Source organism: Vicugna pacos, chromosome X (genome assembly GCF_048564905.1).
Source record: "Vicugna pacos chromosome X, VicPac4, whole genome shotgun sequence".
Lineage (NCBI taxonomy): Eukaryota > Metazoa > Chordata > Mammalia > Artiodactyla > Camelidae > Vicugna > Vicugna pacos.
The window spans coordinates 95,236,295-95,263,795 of NC_133023.1; the positions used below are offsets into that span (position 1 = coordinate 95,236,295).

At 42.1% G+C, this 27,501-nt stretch overlaps 1 protein-coding gene across 1 annotated transcript in view; it reads left to right on the forward strand.

Moving 5' to 3' along the window:
• Positions 1–22,783, forward strand: part of ADGRG4 (adhesion G protein-coupled receptor G4) — a 73,843-nt gene extending 51,060 nt beyond the window's left edge. Inside the window, 10 exon segments of the mRNA XM_072955931.1 lie at positions 2,937–3,056; positions 4,236–4,281; positions 6,006–6,109; positions 8,170–8,291; positions 10,428–10,696; positions 13,857–13,935; positions 17,068–17,348; positions 19,442–19,543; positions 20,440–20,607; positions 22,656–22,783. Coding sequence (XP_072812032.1) covers positions 2,937–3,056; positions 4,236–4,281; positions 6,006–6,109; positions 8,170–8,291; positions 10,428–10,696; positions 13,857–13,935; positions 17,068–17,348; positions 19,442–19,543; positions 20,440–20,607; positions 22,656–22,783 — 1,419 coding nt within the window.
• Positions 22,784–27,501: the final 4,718 nt, after the last annotated feature.

A 27,501-nucleotide genomic window follows, 5' to 3' on the forward strand; every position in this document is an offset into this window, starting at 1 on the left:
TACAACACATTATCTCCAGCTATATCTGTAGGGTGTTCCATTCTCCTGGAATTCTGTAGCAGCTCCCCTTTCTATCTCAATTATATTTGTTCCTGTGGGGTTAGCTCAAATCCCATCCAGGAAGTTTGCCTGGAGTTTGTGAGCCCCTGCTCTCCTCCTCACCCCTTGCTTGTATTCTTGTCTTACACCTCTGCCTCATTTCTAGATTGATTTTCTCAGGGAGGTTGTGGGATGTCATGGCTCAGGCATGTTTTATTTTCATGGCAGCTAGCCCTGTGCTAACACGTTTTCAGTAGCTATATATTTATTAGACCTTTTTAATGGAAAAAATTAGGCTGGACCCGGGACAACCCAGTTAATGAATAAATATTTTAATGAAAATTAAGAATGTGGTTCATAGCACTCAGATCCTTTTGGTAAACTTATAATTTCTTTGTATCATCTCAGATGCCATTGTTGTGGTCTTAGTTTATCTCCTTTCTTCAGAGAGCTGTGCTTGTTGTGTAGAATAAAAGCTAAATTTGTTTTGCATAGATTTCACACCTAATAACTAATTTTTATTCACAAACACCTTCCACTGAAAGAGATTAAAGATCTTTGCCAAAATTAGCCTTTAGACGTCATAGTGCCAGATGAAGAAAGATTGGAACTAGCCCACCTCAATTTCAGAAATGGAAGGGTCCCTATAACTCATTGTGTCCCATCTCCTCATTTTACCAATAAAGATATTGAGACCCGGAGAGGGGACGGGACCTGCTGGAGGTGACACAGTTTATTCGTTTATTCGTTTATTCACCCAGTTATTAATCAGTTAGCAAATATTTATTAAATTCTTGTCTTATGTGGTGCTGGATGGGGGGTTTCTCACATGGAATGGGGTGACCCAAGGCTGGGACCTGGGTCACTGGTGGTTGGGGAGTGAGCACTTACAAGAGATGCTACTGTTTAACTACCTTTCCCCGTGAGTTTCACAGCCTTGCTTCCACACTGCTGCTTCTAACATCTTTTGATTCAAACCCTAACTGTCATTACAGCATACTACCTTAAAATCATTGATAAGACACCACTCTTGGAAAACACATACCTCCTCTTCCACTCCTCCACTAGCGGGCAGTTCTTGGGGAGAGGGACAGAGCACGAGGCAAGTACGTATGGCACAGGGGCTCTGCAAGCACAAGGGAGGGCACCTGCCCCCAACTGGGAGACTAGGAAAGGCCTGCTGTAAGAGAGGTGTCAGCTGAGACCCAAGGTTGAGTACCAGCTAGATGAAAAGTGGTGAGGAGGAGGAGGGAGGAGTGTTTCAGGCAGGGGGAACTGCTTCTGCAAAGGTTCAGAAGTGACATAGGTACAACATGAGCCTAGAGCCAGAGGGCGGAAGAGTGAGCAGTGGTTTAGTTCCTTTCCCTGCATGGCTGCCATTTTGCAAATCTGGAAACTAAAGCCAGAGAACAAGTTCATTCAGTCCTGGGTCACTGTGTGTGTGTGTCTCCTCCCTTGGCCTTTTCACTACAGACAACTGCATCTCTTAGACTGAGTTGGGAGGGTGGTTGGGTATCATCTGGTCCACCTTCCTTCATGTCATCAACATCCCAGAAAGGGGAAGGGACTTTCAAGCAACAGAAGGGCTTGGGCTAGGACGTGGGCTAGGACGTGGGCTGGGACGTGGGCTTTTGACTGTCAGGCGGGACCCTTTCTACCGTGTCTTGCTGCAGACCCTCCTCCTCTCGGACTGCCCCAGGGGAATCCCTCTGGGAAGGGAGCACTGCCCCGTCAGGCTGGCTTTGGATGAACAGAGCTGGTCAGGGATAGGAAGTGGGTAGCTTCCTAGTGGAGCTCCAGGCTGTGGTCACAATCCCTCAGTTCTCAGCAGGTGCAGGGCTCAGAAGTACGAGAGCTTGGCACCTTCTAAAAGTGGCCCTGGGGGCTCCTCAAGGGACATCGTCTGGGCTCACCTCCTCTGGGCCTTCTCAGCAAGTCCTCAGAGGAGCTGCATCCTCTCCGTCCTGTCTTGCCCCTGCCCCGCCTCTCGTCTCTTGGGGCGTGCCCCGGAAACGGCCCTCTCCCAGCTGCCGCGCCTCCTCGAGCCGTGGCCCGGGCTGCTCTGGCCCTGTTAATTAGCAAGCTGCGCGCCTCGGTGGCTACATTCTAGTTCATTTCTGTTACACAATGTTTATTAAGGATCCCTGCCCTATCAGTCACTAGCTGTGTGACTTTGTGCAAGCTTTTGAGCTTCCCTGAGCCTCAGCTTATCTGAAAAAATGCCTATATTGTTTCAGTGAGGACTGAAGCTAGTTTGTGGGAAACACTTAAGAAAGTAACAGGCTTACTGTGGTTGCAAGATAAGATACCTGCCGTGCGCTGAGCCACGTGGGGGACACCAAGACGCACAGTGCCTGTGCTCTGGCCTCTGAGTTCATGGTGGCCTAGGGAAGGAGACTTGTTCCAACCTGGATGTTAATCAGCCTGCTTCCATCTCCAGGGAGGATGGAGCAGGTGGAGGCTTACAACTAATCCATGATGGGTTTATGTTCCTTATAAGGAGGGGCTCCCTAAAAGCGAGTGAGGATGGGTGAGGATTAGAACCGAGGTAGGCTGGGAGATGTCAGGGTCTGGAGAGTTATCAAAGTAGGCAATAGCTGCGCTTTGTCGCTAGGGCTGTACTTTGCTGCGGGTGAAAAACCAATGCTTGTTAGATAGATACGTGGATGTGTGGATATATGAAAGAATTGGTCTAGCTTGGTATGATTTAGACCTAATGTAAAGACAGTAGATGAGCTAAATTACCTCTAAAAATTCCTTCTTAGCTTGTGATTTTATTTTCCATATCTCTGTCCCTTATGCTGTGTGGTACTTCGAAATTCTAGACTGATAATTAACATGCAAGAAATTAGAAATTTAGGACCTGAATGCCTCTTCCTTGTATGTTTCATCTGCAGACCAAAAACGTTGCGAAAGCATTGACCACGTATGTTGTGAGCGCCAGCATTTCAGATACGTCCATTCAGAACTTGGCAGACCCAGTGGTTATTACTCTGCAGCATATCGAAGGAAAACAGGTACCATTTCCATTTTTGTCTCAGAATGAAAAAGCCTCAGAACCGCTCCATGATTTTCCTGTTAAAAATAATTGGCTAGTTAACAGATGGGCTTCTAAGACTTAGTGAAGATTGTCCCGTTCCAGGTAGCAGAGGTGTATTGTAATTGGGGCCTTCTAGAAATAACGCCTTAGCCTAAAGGGCTAACAGTGAGCTTCCAGCACTGTAACAGATTGACAGAGGAGTGGCTGTGGGGCAGTTGGATCTTTTGGTTGCCCCATCAATCTAAATGACATTTAATTCCGTTTATTTTTAAGTGATGCAAACAACTTCATTCAAAATAACTGAACATTTTTCTTTGAATTTCCATGAAATTCAAGCATTAAAATATGTATCAATTATCCAAAGGATTAAAACCATAGTCATATGGTATAACATAAGGTATATATTACTAAATGATCAAATTTAGCTGTGATATAAGAATGAATTAACTATTCCACTCTTTGATGCTAATGTATGTCCAGTGTGAAGTCTTAATAGCTTCCTTCATTCCCAATCTACAAGACCATATGGTACAGCATATTTTTCACAGGTCTTAATTCTAGAAGGGAAGAAGGAAGAGTGGGAGAGGGAATTTAAAAAAAATAGATACTAAATGAAATATGTTAAATGGGTAAGATCTCTTAATTCTGGCTGGGACCACAGCTCTCCAAGCATGCCCCATAACCAGTTTCTCATTGCCCTCCAGTTCCTTGGAGCTTGAGGAGCTGGTGAGTCCTCAGCAATGCTCAGTAGGCCTAATGAGAAGGCAGGTCAACCTTGTACCCATAAAGCTTGATCGCAGCTGTGAGCCCCCAGTTCCAAAGTTCCACAAGAAGTACCACCCCGCAGACCTGAACTGACCATCTGCAGCCTCCTCCTGGACTTTGCACCAGGAGAACATGGCAAATCCTTACGTCACCAAATATTTTTAAAGGACACGTACCAGATCACCACGCAGTAGTAACATGCTGTTTTCACCCTTGTGACCCCTAAGATACTTGAAACTAGACTTAAAACCAGCTCACAAATGGTTCGTGTGTATGTGTGTCTACTGTTTGAAAAAAAAACATTGAAAAGAAAACACTTGTGTGTGGCTGTCATTGTATGGTAACTATCACAAGGAAAGGTATTAACCTCTGAGTTTTTTTTTCCCCTTAGAATTACGATCAAGTTCAGTGTGCCTTTTGGGACTTTGGGAACAACAGTACGTATTTTTCTTAGCAAGCTTTGTCTTTGGCTTTCAATGAGACTTTGCCCCTGACCATTTTCCTATTTGGCAGTTAGATGAGTCGTACTGAAGCTACTGTCTTATCAGACCTTACAGGGAACTCTGAATGACCAAGATACCAATACAAATTTCATATCTAATTAAGGCATGGGAGTGTCTTATTTTTTTTTAACTTTCTTTTTGAGAGGAGACTTATTTGGGAGATGAGAAAAATCACACATCAGCTAGCTGAAAGAAAGAAAATTGGAAGACCCAGTGGAGAGCAGCCTTGAGCTGTTTGAAGCAAGTTGAGGGATGAAGATTTGACTCTTTATCTGTGCTTACCCACGAGATGCGACATGGCTACTGTCTCCTTCCCTTTTTCTCTCTTCTCTTCTACACTGACCGTGTGACCTTGGGTAGTCCATTTATTCTCTAGGGGCCTTGGGGAGTCCATTTACTCTTTTTAATCTTTTCATTGAGGGGATAAGCCTTCCTGGTTGGTTTCTAAGGGCCCTTCCTGCTTGGTTAGGTATGTGTCTTTGGGGACAATAAGAGAAGGGGTCCGGGAAATGGATTGCTGAATGGGGTCCTCTTAAAATGCCATCTCCATTGGTATCTTTGGGGATATAGGCACAGCTCAGAGAATTCCTGTGCAGAATCAACTGCCCCTGGAATGCCAGGAGTGGCTTTGTGACCAGTCCTTCCACCTGTGGAAGCTCTGCCTGGGACGGTTCCTTTTTCAGTATCTTTGGAATTCTGGGAGAAAAGGGAAATCCCTTTCCCATTCAACTCGCTGCGATATGGGGATACTACTGCTTTCCTATAACAGAGCTAGCACTGTCCTTTTCTGGTCCCTTCCAAGTGGCCCAGGGTAAGATTCTCAGAAAATGATTAGCTTTGTCCCCCACAGCCTCAATAAGTTGATCTGCATTTTCATTAATGCCAGTTTCTGGGCTCCTCTCAGGTCTCCTTTTGCCCACACCCCTCTGTCCATAGGTCCAGAACTTCTGGAATCTAAGGTGTTATCCCAGATGGACAAACTTTGACCACACTTAGCTGTCTGCTCTAGGATAAGCCCTCTGGCTAGTACTACCCTGGAAATTTTACTCTAAATCTGGTCTAGTACCCAAGATCGACAGGTTATGGAGGTATGCAGGTTGGTTCTAGAACCCTGAATATGAATATGCTCAGGAGTGAGAAACTAGGCAGGTGTCAAGTAGCTCAGAGGCTTTAACTGGCCCTAAGGAGCACCAGACCATGATCTGGCTTAAGTGCAAAGCACTAGAGACCATTTGAATTCTGGGTTGAGCTCATTGTTTCAGATGTTTATTCCAGTCCCACCGAGGAAGCTCACGTGTCAGCCTATTTTCAATAGCTCATGTCCTTCAAAAAGTTCTAGATTTACCTGTTTCCTCTTCATGCTACTTGAAAAAACAGTCCTTACTTTGACATTCCATCATGATAGCAGGATTGTTGTTCATCATTCGAATCTGTCCTAATCTGTAGGAATATGGTTCAATAACAGGAAAAGTGAGAACAGAAGTTATGCCATTCATGATGTCCCCAAGAAGTCAATTTAGCCTATTAGACTTAACTTGATTTCAATATTCAATTATGCCTCTATCTTGCTGTCTTAACAAACAGTACTAATTATAGCACACGTTAAGCATTTCTTAGAAAAGCATAATTGCTTTGCAATTCCTTTCTCTCGCTTGCAGATGAGCAAGGTGGATGGAATGCGTCAGGCTGTAAAGTAAAGGAAACAAACGCAAACTACACGATCTGTCAGTGTGACCACCTCACCCATTTCGGAGTCTTAATGGTGCGTTGTCTCTTAATCAGTTCTTGATAGAATTTGGGCAACTTTTTATTAGATTACAGACCAGGAATATATGTATGAACTAAGTTATGGAAAAGTGGCATGCAAGTGGGAAAGAGCCTCCCACCTCGTTCATGCAAAGTAGAGCAGATTGAAACAAGTATTTATTTTTCTCCTTATAAAATTAATGCCTGCTTCTCAAAATTCAACCATTACAGAAAAGGTCCCTATAATCCTCCTCCCAAGAGATCACCACCTATAACATCCTTCTGTATATCCTTTCAGATTCCTTTCTTATGTGTATATTAATATATGTTTTTGTTTTATAAAAATGGGATCAAATTACTCATGCTGTTTTTACCGCTTGCTTTTCACCTAACAATATATATCGGACACCTTTCAGGTAAATACACATCCATCCACTAAAAATTTTTGAAATACTTTAATAGTATTCCATTGTGTGGATTTAATACAATGAATTTAACCAATCCCCTATTTGTAGGCATTTTAGTTGTTACTATTTTTCTCCACTATGAACAATGTGCAATACGTATTTTTATCCATTTATCTTATAACACTGGTGAAAGTATTTCTGTAGGATAAATTGATGAAAGTAGAATTGCTGGGTTAAAGGTCATTAAGATATTTAATTTTAATAGTTATTGTCAAATTGCAGTGTAGGAAAGATGTACTTTTTTAATACTTGCTATACTTAGCCAAATAAGAGTTCTCTGATTGATTTTCATATCCAGGCTCAGAGCCTCAGAGTCCTTGTTAACCCTTCCATCTCCTTCATTTCCTATGGTCCCCCATAATATTGGGACTTGATGAGTTTTCCTTCAAAATGGATCTCAAATGTGTTTCCTTCTCTACATGCCCCAAGTACTTTCTTAGCTCTCTTAAATTACTTTATCTTATATATTATATAACAGTATTTGAATGTGTTGTGTATGAATTATTTCTCCTCCTAATGGTAAGCTCCTTGAGGGGTGAGAGTCTGTTTTATATTTCTTTTTTTTTTTACCATATGTGTTCAACAAATAAGAGGTGCTCCATTGATACTTATTGAATTGTAAGATTTTGTTTACCACCCTCCAAACTGGTTAGAACATTACAGCAGGAGCCAAAAGAGTAGGGCTCACAGTCCAGCTCTGTCACTAACTGGCTATGTGATCTTGGTCAGGTTGTTTCACTTGTTTGGACCTTAGATTTATCTTCTGAAATGTGGAAGATTGGAGTAGACCAGGGTTTCTTAACCTTGGCACTATTGTTATTCTGGGCCAAATTATTCTTTGTTGTGCAGGGCTGTACTGTGTGCTGTAGGATGTTTAGCAGCATCCCTGGCCTCTACCCACTAGATGCCAGTAGCACTCTCCCTAATTGTGACAACCAAACGTCTCCAGACATTGCCGAACGTCCCTGGAGGAGGGGCAAAATTGTGCCCAGTTGAGAACTACCAGAGTGGACCAGTGCTTCTTAACCTTTTATGGGTCATGAATCGCTACCACTATCTGATGAAAGCTATGAACCTTCTTCCAAGAACAATACACACATATATTCAAATAATTTTGCATACAATTTCAGGTCTTTTATGGTCCTCAGGTTAAGAAATTACTGGTTTATGTCATCTCTAAGGTCCATTTTGTCTCTTAGTTTTATGAAAATTATTTAAGGTCTAAGGAAAAGGAACATTTTTTTTAATGTTCTGTGCAGTGTTTTGGGACGCTCAGTTCAGATAATGATTCAGTTTGCATCCCAAATTCACATCTATTAGTTTGGTTATATTTTAAGTGTGGAACATGTTAATGACAATAAAACCAAGGACTAAATGTTCTTCCAGTGCTGTTGACGGCTCTCCATGCCCTGTACACAGTAAATTACACAAGGCATGCTCAACAAAACTTATACAGTCTTATCATATATCCATCCACATACTCTGGTTCTATGAGAGCTATCACAGAGATGCTGTACATCCTGGGAACCTCCTGTTTGTGAGCACTGAAGGGTTTTACCACAAACTTGCCCTGGCGAATGTATAAAATACAGCACATTACATTCCCTAGGATTTATCCAGGTCTGCAGTGGATGCAGTGAATGAACGGATATTAGTGCTTATAACATACACTGGATGTGGAATCTCCTCCATCTTCCTGGGAGTTGCAATGGTGACATACATAGCTTTTCAGTAAGTTCATAGACTCTTGCTCTAAGTTTATTTAATTTGATGGATGCTATTATCATTGTAAACTTGTTAATTTCACAAAAAGTTCATATTCATCACAGTAAGAAGAGGTCAGATTCATTAGATTATGAAGTGGGCAGGTTAAAAAAAACAACAATCAAGGCTCCTCTGGAAAAAATATTGTAATTGGATTTTTAAAAAATCAAGAGGTTGGGGGAGGAAAAGGTTTCTCTAACAGGATACAAAACACTAACCATAGAGGAAAAAGTTGATAAATTAGACTTCATTAAAATTAAGAATTTTTTTTCATCAAAAGATATCATGAAGATAGTGAAAAAGCAAACCACAGATTGGGAGAACGTATTCACGAGGCATATATCTGACAAAAGACTTGAATGTAGAATATTAAAAAAAAAAAACCTCCTACAAGGCAAAAAGCAGAAACAGACAATACAACTAAAAATGGGCAGAAAACTTGAACAAGCGCCTCACAAAAGATGTCAATGCCTAGTCCTAACCCCTGCCCAAATGGCTAATAAGCATATGACAAGGTTCTCAGAATCATTACTCATCAGAAAAATGCTAATCAAAACCATAATTATACTTCTGTGCATCCACCAGAATGGCTAAAATAAAAATACTGACAATAGCAAGGCTCAACAAGGATGTGGAACAAGAACAAGTGGCACAGACGCTTTGGAAAATTCTTTGGCGATACTTACTAAAGATAAATGTCCATCTAGGTGCTGACCCAGAAATTTCACTCTTAGAGAAAACTAAGTGCTTATGTCCACCAAAAGATATGTACAAGAATATTCACAGCAGCTTCATTCATGGTGGCCCCAAATCAGAAACAATCCCAATGTGCATTAACAGTTAACTGGTTGAATGGCTTGTGGTATATTCGTAAAATGGAACGCACCACAGCAGTGAAAATGAATGAACTACAGTCGACCCTTGAACAGCATGAGCTTGAACTGTGCGGGTCCACTTATATGCAGATCGTTTTCAATAGTAAATACTGTGGGACTACATGATGTGGGGCTGGTTGAATCCAAGGGTGCAGAACCTCAAATAAAGAGGAAGGATGACTATAAGTTAGATGTGGATTTTCAACTGCTCATAGGGTCCGTGCCTCTAATTCCCACATTGTTCAAGGCTCAACCGTACTTCTGTACAATATAACATAACATCTAAATCTCAGAGAGAGTTGAGCAAAGTATGTGAGAAAAAGCAAAGGATTTGCTGTGCGGTTCTTTTTATACGAAGTTCCAAGTACAGGCAAAACTAAATCTAAGGGGGTAGAAATTGGAATATTGGTTACCTCTAGTTGGGGTGGGAAACGAGTGGGAGAAGGAATGAAGGAGTCTTCTTTTTTTTTTTTTTGAAGGAGCCTTCTGAGATGTTGAAAATATTCTACCTCTTGATCTGGGTGGAGGTTCCTCAGGTGTACTCATTTGTCAGGATTCATTGAGTTGCACTCTTAAGATTTGTGTACTTTAATATCTACCTCCATTAAGAAAAAACTCCACATATCCAAAAAGTGAAAACTGTAAACTTTAAATCAATAAACATTTCATAAAAATGAAAAAAAATCAAAGGGGAAAATTTTTTTTTTCATTTAGAAAATACTGGGTCCATTTCCACAAAGTATAATTGTGATCACTTAATGAAACTTGAGGTCTTATTTCCAAGATGCTGAATGTCTGGATCTTTGGACATACCCGAGTAACTACTTGAAATGGTTTCCATGGTCATCCTGCTATTTGGCCATATGTAGATCTAGCCTTGAGTCTGCTGAAGGAGTGATAATAGAATTGTATCCAGAAAACTCCCTCCTTCCTTCGCTCCAAAAGAGAAAAACAAAACAAAACAAGACAGGAAAAAAGAGGCTGCTTAGCTGAGAGATGCTATTACTCTGTGTGTTAGTGAAGGTCACCATATTTAGGATACTTCAACTCTACCTGGAAATAGTGTGGGGGGCTTGGAAATTCAGTGCATATACAGTAATATGAGTAAGTTAATTTTAACAGGCAGTTCTTTTATTCTTTGACGTATTATGCAGATAAAACATGGCAATGCTTGATCAAAAACAGAGACCCTACCTAACCTGACTAAACATTGTGCCTTTCCCTTTAGCAAACTGCGAAAAGATCATCCTTCCAAAATTCTGATCAACCTGTGCACAGCACTACTGATGCTAAACCTGGTGTTTCTGCTCAATTCCTGGTCATCGTCATTTCCACAAGCGGGACTTTGTATCACAGCAGCTGTGGCTCTTCACTACTTCCTGCTTGTTTCTTTGACTTGGATGGGCCTGGAGGCAGTCCACATGTATTTAGCTCTAGTCAAAGTCTTCAACATATACATTCCCAATTACATCCTTAAACTTTGTCTGGCGGGTTGGGGTAAGTATCTCTGCCATCATCCTTGATATCTCTGTTCCCTGCCTCCTGTGTCTGTCTAATTCCAGCTCCATTAGACAAAGTATTCGGGACCAAATTCTGCTATTATCATAGGTAAGGAATTAAGGATTGCCTGACTGGTGTTTGGGTGGGCATTTCTTGTTCTGCCTGTATTGTGCTATAAATTCAACTTTTAACCTCTGTTATGAGGAATTGGTCCACAAATATTTACTGAGCCCCTGCTTGTGTGCTGTGCTACAGGCTGGATCTACAGTAGTCAACCTGTCAGATTTTATCCTTCCCTTTACTGAAGTTACAATCCTAACAAATACTCATGGCTATAACAGCCGACACTGAGGTAGCACTTCCATGTGCCCAACGCTGTTCTAAGTGTCTCATTTAATCTAAGTGTCTCATACTCATATATTCTTTACAATATCTCGATGGGAAAAGTTGCATCATTATTCCCATTCAAGAGATGAGGACACTGAGGCACAGGGAGATGAGGTAATTTGCCAAAATTTACATAGCTGGTAAGTAGCAGAACTAGGCTTTGAACCAGGGAGTCTATCTCCATAGTGTGGACTTTGACCTCTATGATCTAGTTATGTTGTTTAAGGGCCAGGGAAAGGACTTGCAAGGTACGAGAGGATGCTGTCTCCAACACACCCTGATTCGCATCATGCCACATGACTGTCACCATCACTATGGCCCTTATAGAAGCCAGAAAGGAACTCAGCATGAATAGTTCCTAATTTAAATGTCATTTCATTGGCTTGCTTTCCTGTATTTCTAACTGACGTGGTCAACTCAGCTCCTCCCTTGCCTTGCCTGTTTGAAACAGATTTGGGGTTCAGAAAATGTGTTGGATCCACAGGAGATGTGTATTAAGTGGGATGGACAGAATACCCAGGCAGGGAGACTTTATCTTCCACTGCCTTTGTGAAGACAATAGCTTCCCAATTAGCTACTCATCCTTTTAATAGAGCTCATTAACAGACTACGTGCTTTATTTGGATACACAGTGCTATTATCCATATTAGTGTGGGGAGCAGAGACAGACAAATACTAAACAAAGTGTGATTTGAAAAAATGGTTGTAGTATTCTTGGAAATCCATCAGAAACACAAAGCCAAAAGCCGACAGTACACTTCCCTCTATGCCCGGTGACCCTAGCCTCGAATCAACTGGAAGACTGAAAAATGTCATGGAAGAGGCTTCATGAATAATCCAAAATGCAGCTAACCCACATCTGGCTAACGGCGAAGGAGCTGGAAGTAGCACTCACTCCCCGTCATCATTCATTCTCGGCTTCCTCCTCCAAGCCTTCCTCCTGCACTGGCTCCTTCCACGTTGGTATTCCAACATCCCCAAGGCTGCCTTCTGATCTCTTTGATCTTCGATTCCACACACTTGCTGGGGTGCAGGGAGAGGCGGGCAAGGCTAAGGCTTGGTACTTGGAGGCGGAAAAACACTTGGAAAGTGTCAAATACACACCCAAGCCGAAGCCAAAGCCTGACCAGCACAGCCAGTAAAGATGCAACAAGCCTCTTTCTGATTCAGTTGCTTACATATATAGACGGTGAAAAGAAGAGTAGCTAAAGGTGCCAGCTCCCGAGTCCTTGTCCCACACACTCTAAAGAATGACACCAAAACCAAAGGGAACAGATGGCTGCCTCACGATTGTGGGATTCCCTGCTATGCGGTTTTATATTGGGCAGCTCTGTTCCAAGGGGGCCGGGTGCCAAGCTCCGCACAGCCTCAGAACCTGGCAGGGGGTGGGAAAGTGTCTCATCCCAGCCACCCAGAGTACAGGGAGATGCGTAGGAGAGGACCTCGGAGCACCTCCTCGCAGGCCTGCCCCATCTTCCTTGCAGAGGGTCAAGAGGCATTCTGCCAAAATTCAGCTCAGCTGTGGTTCAAGTCTTTGCCTGCTGGGCCTCTGTAGGTACCTGCAGGGAGGACCAGGGAGCCACTGCGGAGCCAGCCTGTGACAGGGAGTTTTGGAGCCTTTCAGTATTAGACAAATCCAATCAAATGTAAGGAAAATAATTATTAGCGTCTGTTTAACGTTTGAAGTTCTGTCTCCCTAGTGCCAAAGCACCCTATTGAAAAGGTTTTATTCTTTTATTGAAATCCCTGTCCAAGGGGGTAGATTTATTTGCCCACATTTTTTAACAACCAGTAGGGATCTTTTCTGTTTTAGTTAGCAAAGTGTAAACATAGCTTGGGGACTGTCTCACAACTCTCTTTCTAAATGCACAGACTTCATTCCTCCCTGCTGGCCTCCAACAGGTGTTTTTTTTTTTTCCCACATCTACATAGCGCTGGGCACTGTGTTAGGTGTGTCGTGTGTGGATCCGAAGGGATCGTCCTGTTAATCGCAGAGTAGGACAGTGGAGGATTTTTTTCAGATTTGGCACTCTGGGGTTTGAAACTGCTTTGGAAAGTATTTTACAAAGCCCCTAAAGTACGTGCGGGTGTAATGCTCCTCGTTTAGGAGAAATACATTGCTAGGCGTAAAGAAATCATGTAAGTTTTGCAAATGTCCATGTAATTGGATTTTGAAACCCTGTGTCTATACTCACGTCACGTTTGACCACTTTGACTGAACTGATTGCTTTATTATACTCTGGCTGAATTGACTGGTCGTTAAGCGGTCGATCTAGTCAAAATGTCAAACTAGTAACGAGTGTGGCAACAGCTCCCCTGTCAGAAAAGCACTGAAGGCTGCAGCTGATTGCCTGTGCCCTTCCTCCAAGGTGACCTAGACAAAAAGATACCGGGAACTAATAGGCAGTATTGAAAGGGAGACAAATTGGCAGCCCATCATCTGAGAAGAAATGCTTTATGTGAACTTGCATTCCCACGTACTAGATACTTCTCTTGCCAAGTTGATTTCTTTTGGCACTTGTGCTATTTTTAATAACCAGTGGGTGTTGTATTGGAGCCATTGGCATGCTGTTTAGTTTAGCAGATTGGAGAACTCCTAGAAATGTTTAACTTGAAAGAATTCATAAACATTTTGCAAACAATGGTATTTTGATGTCGCACATCTGTGGCTCATTTAAACAGTGTCTTAATGTATCAGCACCCACAGTCATCGATCAGGATCTCTCCCTGCTTCCTAATGGGATGCCTTTGGCTTGCTTCCTGACTCTAGGAATCCCAGCGATCGTGGTGGCGATCATACTCAGTGTGAAAAAAGATCTGTATGGGACTCTGAGCTCAACGACTCCATTGTAAGTACCAGCATCTCTGCTTCTCAGATGGTGATGCTCCTGACCACCAGGATCTGGGGCTTGGTCTTGACCCTGACTTCAGGGAGGAAATCGTCCTCAGCCTTTTTACCCTAACACACTCATGGGCACACTGATACAATGGTTAGGTGTCTGGGCTCCGCATGACCTTGGGCAACTTTACCTCTTCCTTCCACTTCCTCCTCTGGAAAATGGGGATAATAATATTTGCTCTCAGTGTTGGGTGCAAATCAAAGTGACATCATGTGTATCAAGTGCTCAGCATGTGGCCTGTTCCATGGTAAGTGCTACGTAATTATCAACTTTTATTTATTTGTTTGTTTGTTTACTTATTACTATTTCTTGGCTGCTAAAGAGCTCTCAGATTTATTAAATGGGACTATAATAATGATGTCAATATAATGCAAGTAAACATGATAAAGCACATCTATGTTATAGACATCTGGCAGCTATTATGATTAGAAAGCTAATAGAACGTAGGAGGGGTGGCCACTATAAAGAAATACTGAAACAGGTGGGAAAACACTTCCTGTGTTTCAACAAGGGTCTCGCCTGAAGAAAACTCCACCACATTCCTTTGTAAATTGGTTCAGCTTTGTTGTCCTGTTGTTGCTTTCTTTCCTTCTTTTTCTTTTTACTTTTTGATGTATAAGTCCATCTCTTTGGCTCTCTCACCGACAGGCATCAGAGAGTAGTAAGCCATTTACTTCGCTCCACCTCTCCAGAACCTTCTTTTACAGGCCCGTAGATAGCACATAGTCCTTCAGACTTTACAACCTCATTTCACCCTTGGGATCGTGTTTTTACTTACTCGTATCCATTCTCTGTATCATAGCCTCTCAAGCTCTTTTTCGCTGTAGATTTCCTCTCCCACTGGGCTGGAATGCAGGGGTCTTGCCGCCCAGACTCCTCCGTCTTTCATACTGAGATGACAGTTTCCAGAGGGTCACAATTATATTGCCCTTGCCAGCATACGCTTTCTAATTATAATTTGTTATCCTTTCTTTCTCTCCCTCTTCTCTTCCTTTCCTTCTCATCTCCTCCTCAATCCTCCCTCCTTGCCTATTTAGTGACTTAAAGTATCCCCAATGTCTATCTAATGGCAAGTCTTCTTCGAAGATCAAAATCAAAGCAAAATCAGAACCAAATCAACTCTACTCCCCCTGAAAAGAGCCCTTTCATATGGGAATTGGTTAGTAAGAGGCAGACTGCTCTAAGAGATTTTAAAAAAATAGTTCTATTTTGAAGAAGTAAAACATGCACATGGTATAAAATCCAAAGGTACGAAAGTGTAGAGGATGAAAAGTAAGGCCCACTCCCAACGCCCAGCTCCCCAGTTTCTGCCCCTTGATGCAACTCTTTTTTTTTTTTACCAACTATTGAATTGGTGTAGATAGTCTCTTGTTATCCAAATGGTAGATGTACACTGTTTGATACTTAATATGTCCTGGAGGTGATTCTCTATCCAAACATATAGCGCTGCCTCTTTTTAAGAGTTTTCTGTAGCCCTTCCTAAGGCTGAAAATGATACTCAGGGAACCTTAAATATTAGGCTTTATTAGGGAAACTGAATGCTTCCCCACCACCCCCTCCCGACACACACAAACTCCCATCTATGAAAATATCCACACCAACGTGAACAATATGACCACAGGGATTTTCCTGGTTCTAGAAAAGAAGTCTCAGCTAAGTTGACACATGGTTAAATTAGTGAAAGCTTGTCTGTGTTCAAAAATCAGCAGTAATAACTGCAGTAATTGGAGATATTATTAGATGAATTATCTGTTCATATGAATCATTGCATATTTCTTCTTTAATAGAAATTGTAGAGCCATTACTCAGTCCAGTGGCCAGTGTTGCCTTTTGTAGTTCAAGCCTCTAGCTGTGGTGGGAGGTTGAAAATAAACATCATATTTTAAAGCAATACAGCTGGAGCTGCCCTCTTTTTGTTGCATTTTCATTAACTCTGATGAGCTAATCCTTGTTTAATAAAGCATTCAGAAAAGCCAGTCGTTGTCCCTGTCCTTTGACTGTGATATTTATCATGCAAAGCAGAATTTAGTCTGCAAATAAAAGCCACTTTGGGGGGAAATACATAATCTGTTTTTCTGCCATTGAGGAAGAGAATAGCTTCCCAGGAAGCTGGACTGAAAGATTTCTGCACATGTAAGGCAGGAATATCCTCTAGGATTTCCAGCTTGAAGCTGGGAAAAACCCTGGACTGGGGCTTAGGAGATTGGGGTTCTGGTCCCAGCTCTGCCCCCAGTGAGCAAGAGTGAACTCTGTCAAGTTGGTTTACACTCTAGGCTTAGATGTTCTCATGTGAAATGAAACTGACTCAGTGGTTTTCTGAGTCTCATTAAAAATATGAGTTCAGGCAGGTGGGTATAGCTTAGTGACAGAGTGCATGCTTAGCATGCACAAGGCCCTGGGTTCAATCCCCGGTACGTCCATTAAAAATATATATATATAGAGAGAGAGAGAGGGACTGGATAAAGAAGTTGTGGTATATTTATACAATGGAATACTACTCAGGAGTAAGAAATAATAAATTAATGCCATTTGCAGCAACATGGATGGACCTGGAGATTGTCATTCTAAGTGAAGTAAACCAGAAAGAGAAAAAAAATACCATTTGATGTCATTTATATGTAGAATCTGAAAAGAAATGATACAAATGAACTTATTTACAAAACAGAAACAGACTCTCAGACATAGAAAAGAAACTTACGGTTACAGAAGAGGAAAAGGGTGGCAGAGGGATAAATTAGGAGTTTGGAATTAGCAGATGCACACTACTATACATAAAATAGATGAACAACAAAGACCTACTGTGTAGCACAGGGAACTATATTCAATATCTTGTGATAACCTATAATGAAAAAGAATATGAAAAGGAATACATGTATGTATATGCATGACTAAACTATTATGCTGTACACCAGAAATTGAGGCAACATTGTAAACTGATTAGACTTCAATTTAAAAGGGAAAATGCAAATATATACATATATATATATATACATATATATATATATGTATATATGTATATATATATATATAAGTTTATGTTTCTCTACCTCACAACTGCCTTCTCTCCTTGGTCTCTTACAGTTGTTGGATTAAAGATGATCCTATTTTTTACATCTCAGTGGCAGCTTATTTTTGCCTCATATTTCTCATGAATCTCTCCATGTTCTGCACTGTTCTTGTTCAACTGAATTCCATGAAAACCCAAAGCCAAAAGACTCGGCGGAGGATGATCCTGCAAGACCTCAAAGGCACAACCAGCCTGACATTCTTGCTTGGCCTCACCTGGGGGTTTGCCTTTTTTGCCTGGGGACCTGTGAGGATCCTTTTCTTGTATCTTTTTGCCATTTTTAATACTTTGCAAGGTAACCATTGCTTCCCTGTACTTTCTGTGGCTAGCTAGACAGCCACCAAAATTTTTGCTGCTTTGGAAAAATCTCCCCTTTTGGGAACTCAAAGGAGGAAAAGATACTCCAAGAGGCCTCTCCTGTCAATGACTGACCGGCAGCCATTAGAAACACTGGCCAGGTGTTGGGGCTTCATTAAATGAGCCAACATGGAAGGAGAGAGTGCTATCTAAGCAGGAAGCCTGCATGGGTGGATGCAGAGTCCAACGGGAGATCTCCTGAGAACTAAAACCAAAGCCCCATAGATTCAGCATCAACAGAGCCAAGCTGTCTCTGTCAGACATGCTTTATGTCAGTCAAGCACCAAGCATTCCTAGTTCCTAGTCCCGCCTACAAGGTAGGATGTACCATCTCACAGAGAGGGTGTTTTTGGAGCTCTGAGTCTCAGACTCAAGTTACATAGACACACACACACACACAAACACACACACACACACACACACACACACACACGACCCAAATATTCAAAAGAAGAATGCAATGAAACAAGTGAACAGATTAGCCATTAAAAAGATAGTTGGCAAGTTTGCAATTCTGGCTCAAGGGGGTGGCCCTGTGGTCAGGCATGAGAGAATGATGCCTGTGATGAGGTATTTCTGAAGGAGGGATGCACACATAAAAATACAGGTGACAAAAACCTGACGTCTTCCTTCATGCCTGTGTTCTAGTGAGTAAGCAGATCAATCTGTTATTGGAAAGAGAAAAGGAAGGCTGTCAGGCAGAGAGGGAGAGCTGGCAGGCAGCTCATTGGAATTCACAGAATAACCTTGAAGTCTGAGAACTAGCTAAACTCCACGCGGGAAATCATAGGTGCTGCTTGTCACTGTTGCCCCTTGGGCCTGCTGCAGCTGGAGGAGTTTTGCCTGCTCAGAGGCTGGGCTTTGCTCTCATCAGGCTGCTGCACTCCCTTCCAGGTGGCCGCTGCTCAGAAAAAGAGTGAACGCTGTTGGCTTCATCACCATTCTTGTTCAGTTACAAATGGAGATAGAGCCCTCGGGAGAGGTGATGAGACATGTCTTCCTGTTTAGCCTCTAGATCACTGCCTCTCCTCTGGAATCAGAGAGTCTCAGGACCAGGGCCAGAGAACCCAGATCTTCCCAATCCAACCTCCCATTGAGTCACAGGAAGTCACATGCCTCCACCCAAAACTTCCCAGAGACAGAGAGCTCCCCATTCCATAAAGCAGAGCATTTAATGCTTCTTTTTCTTCTTTCTTTTTTTAAATTGAAGTATAGTCGATGTACAATATTACATAAGTTACAGGTGTAAAATATAGTGATTCACAATTTTTAAAGGTTATACTCCATTTATAGTTGTTATAAAATATTGGCTATATTCCCTGTGCTGAATAATATATCCTTGTAGCTTATTTGTTTTATACATAGTAGTTTGTACCTCTTAACCCACTATACCTATCTTGCCCCTCCCTCTTCCCTCTCCCCACTGGTTACTACTAGTTTTAACATCTCTTTTTTTAAAAATTGAAAGATATTTGACATTGTGTAAATTTAAGGTGTACAACATGCTGATTTGACCCATTAAATAGTATAATATGATCACCATTGTAGCTTCTAAACAGCTCTGAATCTTATCTGGGTCATCCTTTCCTGACGGGAGGGAAGAGAGAGACCACAATGTCTTTTATTACCTAATCTTGGAAGTGACATGCCATCACTTCTGCTATAGCATCACTTCTGCCATATCCTATTGGTAGAACGTGAGAGGAGACTATATAGGATGTGAATGCCAGGATGTGCAGATCATTGAGAGCCATCTCAGCGGCTGGTGCCCATTGCAGACCTGATGCCTCAAACTCTAGGATGGACAGCAGTCCAGGAGGAAAACTGTGGTTGACATGAAATCTTGATACAGACCTTCTTATCATCACTTCCATTGGGAAGGAGGCCAGAAAGCTGACCTCAGAAAACCAGTAATGGCCTTGGGGTTCCTTAGAAGGAGTATTGATGGTGACAGGAGTACACTTGAGTCTAGGCATTGGCAACAGTGCGTGAAAGAAGCTGAAAAAGACTGCCCTTCTTCTCTCTGTTTAGGATTCCTCATTTTTGTGTTCCACTGCGTGATGAAGGAGCGGGTCCGCCAGCAGTGGCAACTGCATTTTTGTTGCGGGTGGTTGCGGCTGGATAACTCTTCTGGTAAGACGCTAGTTTGGATAAGGTTTTAAATTTTGCAGGTTTTACAAAACTGATCAGATTAACTTGTCTCCTGACTGGAGTTCATACTGCATCAGTGTCAAATGGAGGCTGTTTCCATGTCAGGAAAATGCTTTGTACTTTTGTATAGAGATGAATGAAGTCAGGTGAAGGATGTGACTTGGGCCATATTTTAACTCAGCGAAGCTTCTCTTTTGGCCCAGATTCCTTGGACTGCTTGTCCTTGCTGTCACCTGAGTCTCAAGTCAGTTAAAAGAACACTGAGTGCCTACTGTGTCCTAGGCACTGGGTCACAGGGGCTTTCTGTCCTGTAGCCAACAGTGGGTTGAGTGGAGTGATGGTGGAGGTGGAGAGAACTTGTCAGTATCCCTAAGATGCCCAGCTGGTGGACTGCCCAGATGGACCGATGGCCCTTCCTGCACAGTGAGAGATGTAGTGGACTCTGGTGTTGCCTCTGAGAATATCTCAAGTCCAGGCAAACTTATTTTCTATGCATCAAAAGGCTCTTCCATCCAATTCAGGTAGCTTCGCTCAGTCTATTGCCTTTAGGGAAGATGGTGCTTGAACCGGAAGATTCTATGAGTAGCACAGAGATCCTGCTTCTTTATGCTGGGCTTGTCAGTAACCTGCTGGTCCCTGTGCTGGGCTCTAGGGAAAGCAGGTATCCTTGGTGCATGAATTGGCTCTGCCTGTCCTACACATTATAGTTCGAAATTCTCACAACTTCATAGAAAATCTGACCCTTTGAGGTACCCAGAACGCACACTGTGTACATTGGGCTTTATATTTTTAACAGGATTGTCGAGGTCACATTTACCCATTTGAAGTGTAGAATTTGATGAGTTTTATGTTTTTAACTGTTTTGGGTGTCATTTCAGATGGTAGCAGCAGGTGTGGGCTCCACGTTGGGCGGAAACAGGAAAGACTGAAGAAAACCTTTGAGCACAGCTTGCTGCCACCATCCCTCAAGTCATCTGCAATTAGTTCCATTTTCAAATCTTCAGGCTCCGTGCAAGGCACTCCTTCAGAAATAAGCTCCCCAAATGGTAAGAGAAAAAGCTGTGCTGTCAGCACGTACATCCCAGAGGTATTGAATTAATGTGAGGCCACAGATGTGGTCTTGGGAAATGATTCCTCCTCAAAACTAAATGCACGTGTGCTGGTGTCGATCTGGGCTCACGCTTGGCTCAGAAATTTGCACAGAAGCACCTAGTGAACTTAGTAGGTACAAATCAGTGGGTTATTAGGTTAATGGAGGACAGAAGAGACTAGAGGTCTGGAGGTGAAAAAAAAATCATGGGTAATTAGAATTGTCACAGATTGTTAAAACCAGACAGAACCTTATACAATATCTAGTGCAATCCCCGCCTTCTGCAGATGAGGAAGTGTAAACAGGAGAAAGAGAATACCTTATGGATAGTCACTCAGCCCATCAGCAGCAGAACTGGAGCCAGAACGCAGGTCTCTTGGCTCTAAGGCTAGTGCTCATCACACCCCATCCCACTGAGCTGCACATCACTCCCAGATGCTCACTTTCTTCCAGAGGAAGCCAAATTTCTAGATACAGAGACAGATGTTGAGGTGGAGATCGGTGTTAGGAGGGAAAGTGTAGGGCAAGGATTTGTCTAAAGGCCTAAAGTAAATAGAAAGGCAAAATAGAGCAAGAACTTAAGAACTTCAAGGTGATTCTGCAATGAGTCCCTGTTCTGTGCTTCCAGGTGGACCATAGTGTAGTGGCCTTTGGTTGCCTTTCTTAAAGCCCAAAGTAGACTCCAGGTCACACACAGAACATATTTGGTGGCCTGGCTGTAGTCATTCTCCCACCATCTCAGTGCTGGTGGTAGAACCACCTCATTCACTTGTAGTTTTCATTATATTGGCTCCATACAGCAGTTCGACTTCCAAGGGTTGCAGCCAATCTGGAAACAGTATAGTGGGTGAAAAAATAAAGAGCACCCAACTTGGAGTCAGAAGGCTTTGGTGCAAGCCACTAACTCTGTGACCTTGGGCACATCGCTTCCCTACTCACAGCTACATCCCCTCTACCTTGAACATGGCTGGGACCAAGATGGATCACCTCCAAAGTGTCTACCAGCTGCAGGACTGTATGAGGCAGCACCATTTTCTAGTTAAGGTGCATTGACTAGTGTTGGAATCTCAGTCTTTATTGCTGCATGGGAAAGTTGGTGCCTATGAAGAAAATCTTTCCCTGGCCACAGGCATCCATTGGACTCTGGCCAGCCAAATTGTAGATATGTTGGTGCTCATATGGAGGCACTGGGGGGGGCATGGCACACAGAGGGCATGAGTTGTGGAAGTTCCTTAGTAAAGAATAGTTGGGGCTGATTGGGAAATATTTTTGCAAGAGGGTTCGTTAGTCTTGGCTCCCTCCTGTCCCCAGTGGGTATCATTTCATTAACAAATATACAGCCCCGATGTACATATTTTTTCTTTGAAGGAGCAGTAGCAAATACCATGTCCAGGATTTTAATGTCATTGGACCAAGCTATAGACCCGGAGAGCTCAGGGAGATGCTCCCCAGTTGTGACAGGAACTCAGCCTGTGGGGCAGGTAGTCCAGCTACATGGGCCATAGGTTCTAAAAGTGCAGTCTGGATGCTGCCATCAGACATATGGCAGCCATAAACTCAATTCCATTAGCGCCAAGTGAAAAATGGCACCCTCTGTACCACAAGGCACTCTCAGGCTTGAGAAACAGGTAAACCTTAGAGCAAGAATATCAGATTCATAGGAGATACAGATGGGTGTGTTACAATTTTATGTTGTCTCTTCCTGAAGGCTTCCAGTGTTTGTCCATGAACAGCCTCCCCTAGGTTAAGGTTACTGTGAACAATGCAGCCCACTAGTCACAGGGCAGGAGGAACATCTGTACTTGTAATTGCCTCCCAGTGCCATCAGGATGAATTAATTCACCCCAGATTTAGCTTAAACTATCCCAGGAAAGCACTGCAACTTGAACTTCCTTTCTAGTTCTTCTACTCATTCCTTCATTTGATAAACATATCTTATGATTCTACTGCGTGCAAAGTCCCTCCTGCCACAGCTGAAAGCACTCTTTTTTTCCTTTAATGCAGATAACTTTGATGAAGATCCCAACTGTTTCTCTCCCTTGAGTTGTGAAGCTGTACCTAATTGTGTGAGAAGACTATTACCTGTGGAAATCAAAATGAATTCCATTGACAAACAAAGATTTCTTCACTAAATCCTGGCAGAGATACCCACCTCCCCCTACCCTCAGATTGGGGAAAATGTTGAATTTGTGAAGCCGTCTGCTCCAACTTTGTATTCTAAATATTGTTTTGGAAGAGGCAGAATGAGATAGCATTTAGTGAATATTAAAGGCAGAATAATTCTATTCATTGTAATGTTTGTTTCTTACTGTTTTTGTAGGTAATATTTGAGCCTATAGTTAGGATATATTAGAGGAGAGCTATTTACAGCTTTGGAGATTTTGTTTCAAAAACTCCAAGTGTCCACATCCTGAAAGAAAAAAAGATCAAGATCAGGGTTATTACTGCCCTGAGAGTCAAACAATTTCAGGGGGCCAAAGTTTCCAGGCACCCAGGTGGCCGGACACCCAGAGCAGAAGCAGACAGGAAGAGCCACAAGGTCATACCTCTTGGGGGAAAAAAATGCTGGCCTATTGGCCTGTAATGACGAAGCACTTGAAATCCCTATTATTCAAGTCACTCTTTTGATTGAAGCCCTTTGTTAAAATGTCAACATATTTTGTGAAAAAGGTGGCTCATTAATCTACAGACACCCACAAATTCTTTAGTGGGGTTGAAGTACTCAGCCAAGACTGTGCCTGAAGGCGCAGCAGGCTGGGTCCCGAGTAAGGGAACAGAGCAGGACTTGTCTGAAGCTGGCAGGAAAGGACAGGTCAGGGTGAGCAGGACAGTAGGGGGATGGAGGAGAGAAGGGTCACCCAAAGGCAACAGAGTAACCCCTGAAGATGAATTTTGCCTGCCTTAGGCTCTGTGGCTAAGCACGATGGGTGGCCTTCTTCATCCCATCCCAAATGTCACCATAGCTTCCCAGCCAGGCAGGATGTTCATATTCGGCCTTAGGTAGAAACGAGTAAAGAGATGAACATTCTGGAAGGATACACAAGCAACCAGTATCAGTGGTGGCTTTCAGGAAGGGGAACTGGGCATCAGGGGACAAGGGAGGAAGAGGGATTTACTTTTTGCCCTATACCTCTTTGTATCTTTCGAATCTTGTACTGAGAGAGTGTACTAACTCTTCAAGAAATACATACATGAAAACAAATAAAGACAATTGGACCCTTACAATGAAAAAGAAAAACTCCTGGGTTTCAATACCATAAATCTAGTCCCCATTCCTCTAGTGAATGTGTATGCCGAGGTGGGCTGTGGAGACAGCAGAGCTGAGTTCAAATCCCAGCTCTTGTCAGAGCTGTGACAGATTCCTAGATGTGATACTTGAAGAAGTAATAATAATAGTACATTTATTCTAGAGTTGAAGTGAAGCTTAAAGGAGCTGAGCACTATGTATTTTCTAGCACAGTGCAACAGAGTACGTCTTAACCCCTTTCTCTTTCTAACTCCCACCCACTCACCTCTCACTCCCTCATGGCCCACCCACCGTGTCTACCCCATTCAAGGTATGACACTGGACTCTCCAAGCCAGATTAACATTAACTACTAAACACACAGGAGCACTGGTGCCAGTCACTGCTACGAGGCTCTTAGACCCCCATTTGCCCCTCTACCATCTCACGTTACAAAAGAACTTAGGTGGGCGCTTAGACCCCTGGATATCTGCCTCAGAATCCATCCTCTTGCTTTTGAAATGTTCTGATGTAATCCCACATCCATTGTTCCCTGTAGGGCTTTATGTGCATTTTTTTTTGTAGGGGAAAGTGAGTGATGGAGAGAGAAAGGAAGAACGCAAACGATGATCAAAGTGTTTTGAATGGTAGACAATGTCTTTGAACTGACAATATTAAGTCACCTTCATTGAAAAACAGATTTAGGGACAAGACTTGGGTGGAATTAGCAAATCTACAAATATATTCATTCCGCAAATGCTTTGATTTGGGAGGATCATTTCTGGCTATGAAAATGCCCATGATTGTATTTATTTTCAGTGAGTAATAGGACTCTGATTGTTCAGCTGCATTGGATGACTCTGGTGTGAATATTTTTAAAAGACCCAAAAGAAATAAATAATAAGCGATAACTTCAAATATTGACAAAAAAGTTCATCTCATCTAAATGCATAAGAAAGCTACAGATGTTTCCTTAACATATGCGGTCCTATGCAAATGATTATGTAAATTAAACAAAAAGTTAGGACTGGTAAATTCCCAAGTTTTCAAGATTTACTTATGTGAACCTAGTATTCATCATCAAAACAAGGCTGAAGGGTTGTGCTTACACCCCATATCACTTAGATGGGAGGGGAGGCAAGACTGAAGGATGTGCTACATTAATAGGGGGGAGGCACTCAAATCAGGGGACATGTTAGATAGATGGTCAGATGGATAGACAGTTTTCACCTTCAAAATGTTAGCCGGCTCATCCATCATGCTTAGTTGGTTATAGGCAGCAATGGGACTAGAAATGGAAATGAATCCGAGTCGCAGTGAATTTTGATGAAGGCCTAGTTCATGCAAGAAAGACTTTAAAAAAATCCTCAGCCCACAAATTCCCAGAGGAATGGAAAACTCTAGGGCAATTATAGGGGAAGAACAAAGACCTAGTGTAACAGGCTCCATCAAATCTTCAGACCCTGGCCCTTTCAGGGGCAGAGATAGAGGGGTATACTTTACAGTGGATCAGACTTCCCTAGTCGGTGGACCTGAAAAATCAGGTTGTGAAGACTGACAGCGAGCTGAATTGGCTCTAGCGGTCTTCCACCCAGAAAATATTCTCCCAGTCCTTCTCCCCGTCCTTTACTAACTAGCTTCAGCATGGTAGTGTAATATACCTACTCCTACTCCTCTGCACCTTGACTATTTTAATACTGTTGTTGTTTTACATTAAGCAATATACCAGAATATGAACAGCTTTTTTTAAAAAGACTGCATGGTATTCCATTGTATGGCTATACCATAACTTTCTATTTAACTATTTTTAATTGAAACTATATAGCACAGGCAATGCATTCAATGTCTTGTAATAGGCTATACCATAACTTTTTAAAAAGAATCCCTAATGATGGTTTCCAAAGTTTTGCTATTTAAAAAAGTGCTGCAATAAATAGTCTCGTACATGTCAAAAAAGAAAGGAAGGAAGGAAGGAAGGAAGGAAGGAAGGAAGGAAGGAAGGAAGGAAGGAAGGAAAGAAAGAAAGAAAGAAAGAAAGAAAGAAAGAAAGAAAGAAAGAAAGAAAGAAAGAAAGAGAAAGAAAGAAAGAAAGAAAGAAAGAAAGAAAGAAAGAAAGAAAGAGAAAGAAAGAAAGAAAGAAAGAAAGAAAGAAAGAAAGAAAGAAAGAAAGAAAGAAAGAAAGAAAGAAAGAAAGAAAGAAAGAAAGAAAGAAAGAAAGAAAGAAAGAAAGAAACTGGGCTGTGGACTTGAGGTTGAGGAATATTTCCTAGTTGGGGCTAGTGGCTGTGCAGCTAGTGAGTGGTAGAAAGTTACCCCTCTCTTCTCTGCCTCCTTTTGACCCAAGCCCAGAAGCGTGAGCAAGTATAGTCTTCACGGAGGTCTGACATTCTTTTAAGCTGTTTATCTAACCAAGTACAGCATGCTGGTCATTACAGGTGCTTCCTCTGACCCCGGTTCTACAATAAACACCATAGAAGATGCAATGTTGTATAAGCCACGGTGCTACCCCCAGCAAACTAGGACTGGCCTTTGGTGGGGGGAGGGTAATAAAGCGTCCACGCCTGTAACAAATTGTCCCCAGTAATAAATGCTAACTCTTCCAATTGTGTGATAGAGATTGTTAAGCATAATAAACGGTAGTCACTTAATTATGAGTCTAATTCCTCAAATACTAATTAAGCATCCACTACGTTTGAGGTACTGAATAAGACAATTCCTATAATTGCCTGAGGAGACAGGAAACTAAATGTGCAGCTAATAAAAAGAATAAGTTATATCAATCTGATGTATAATGTAACGATATCTGCAATATATTTTACACTGAAAAGCAAGTTGCAAAACAGTACATACAGTATGATAAAGAATGTGTAAAAACAAAACTTTGTGCGTGTATGCATATCGGCAGATATATGTCCCCAGAAAAGTCGGTAAGGATACACGCTTTCACGTTAACAGTGGTTTACGCCTGGGGAAAGTGATTGGTGGGGACTTTCACTTTTTATTTTATATACTTATGGATTGTTTTAATTTTGATAAAATTAAAGCAGCTGTACTTTCTGTAATCGAAAATTTTAGTAATGATAAAAACATGTGTCATAAACAGAAAGAGACTCACAGACAGAAAACAAACTTATGGTTACCAAAGGCACAAGTGGAGGTAAGATAAATTAGGAGTTTAGGATTAGCAGATACACACAGCAGTACTACATACAAAACAGATAAACAACAAGGTCCTACTGTATAGCACAGGGAAGTATACTCAATACCTTGTAATAATTTATAATGGAAACAAATGTGAAAAAGAATGTGTGTGTATATATAAAATATATGCATGATTGAATCAGTTTGCTGTACACCAGAAACTAACACAACACTGTAAGTTGACTATACTTCAATTAAAAAAAAATATGTGTAGTGCTTTGAAGTTTCCCAGGCTTGGGAAATCAAATGACTGATGATGCCATTCACTCACTGAGATAGTAACAGTGGCAGTGATCATAGGGGAATTATTGAGAAAGATGATAAATTCAGTCATGGGTATCTAATTTTGAGATGGGACATTCAGGTGTAGATGTCTAAAAAGGAGTTGGAAACGTAGGTCTGGAGCAGAGAGACGTGGATAGGGA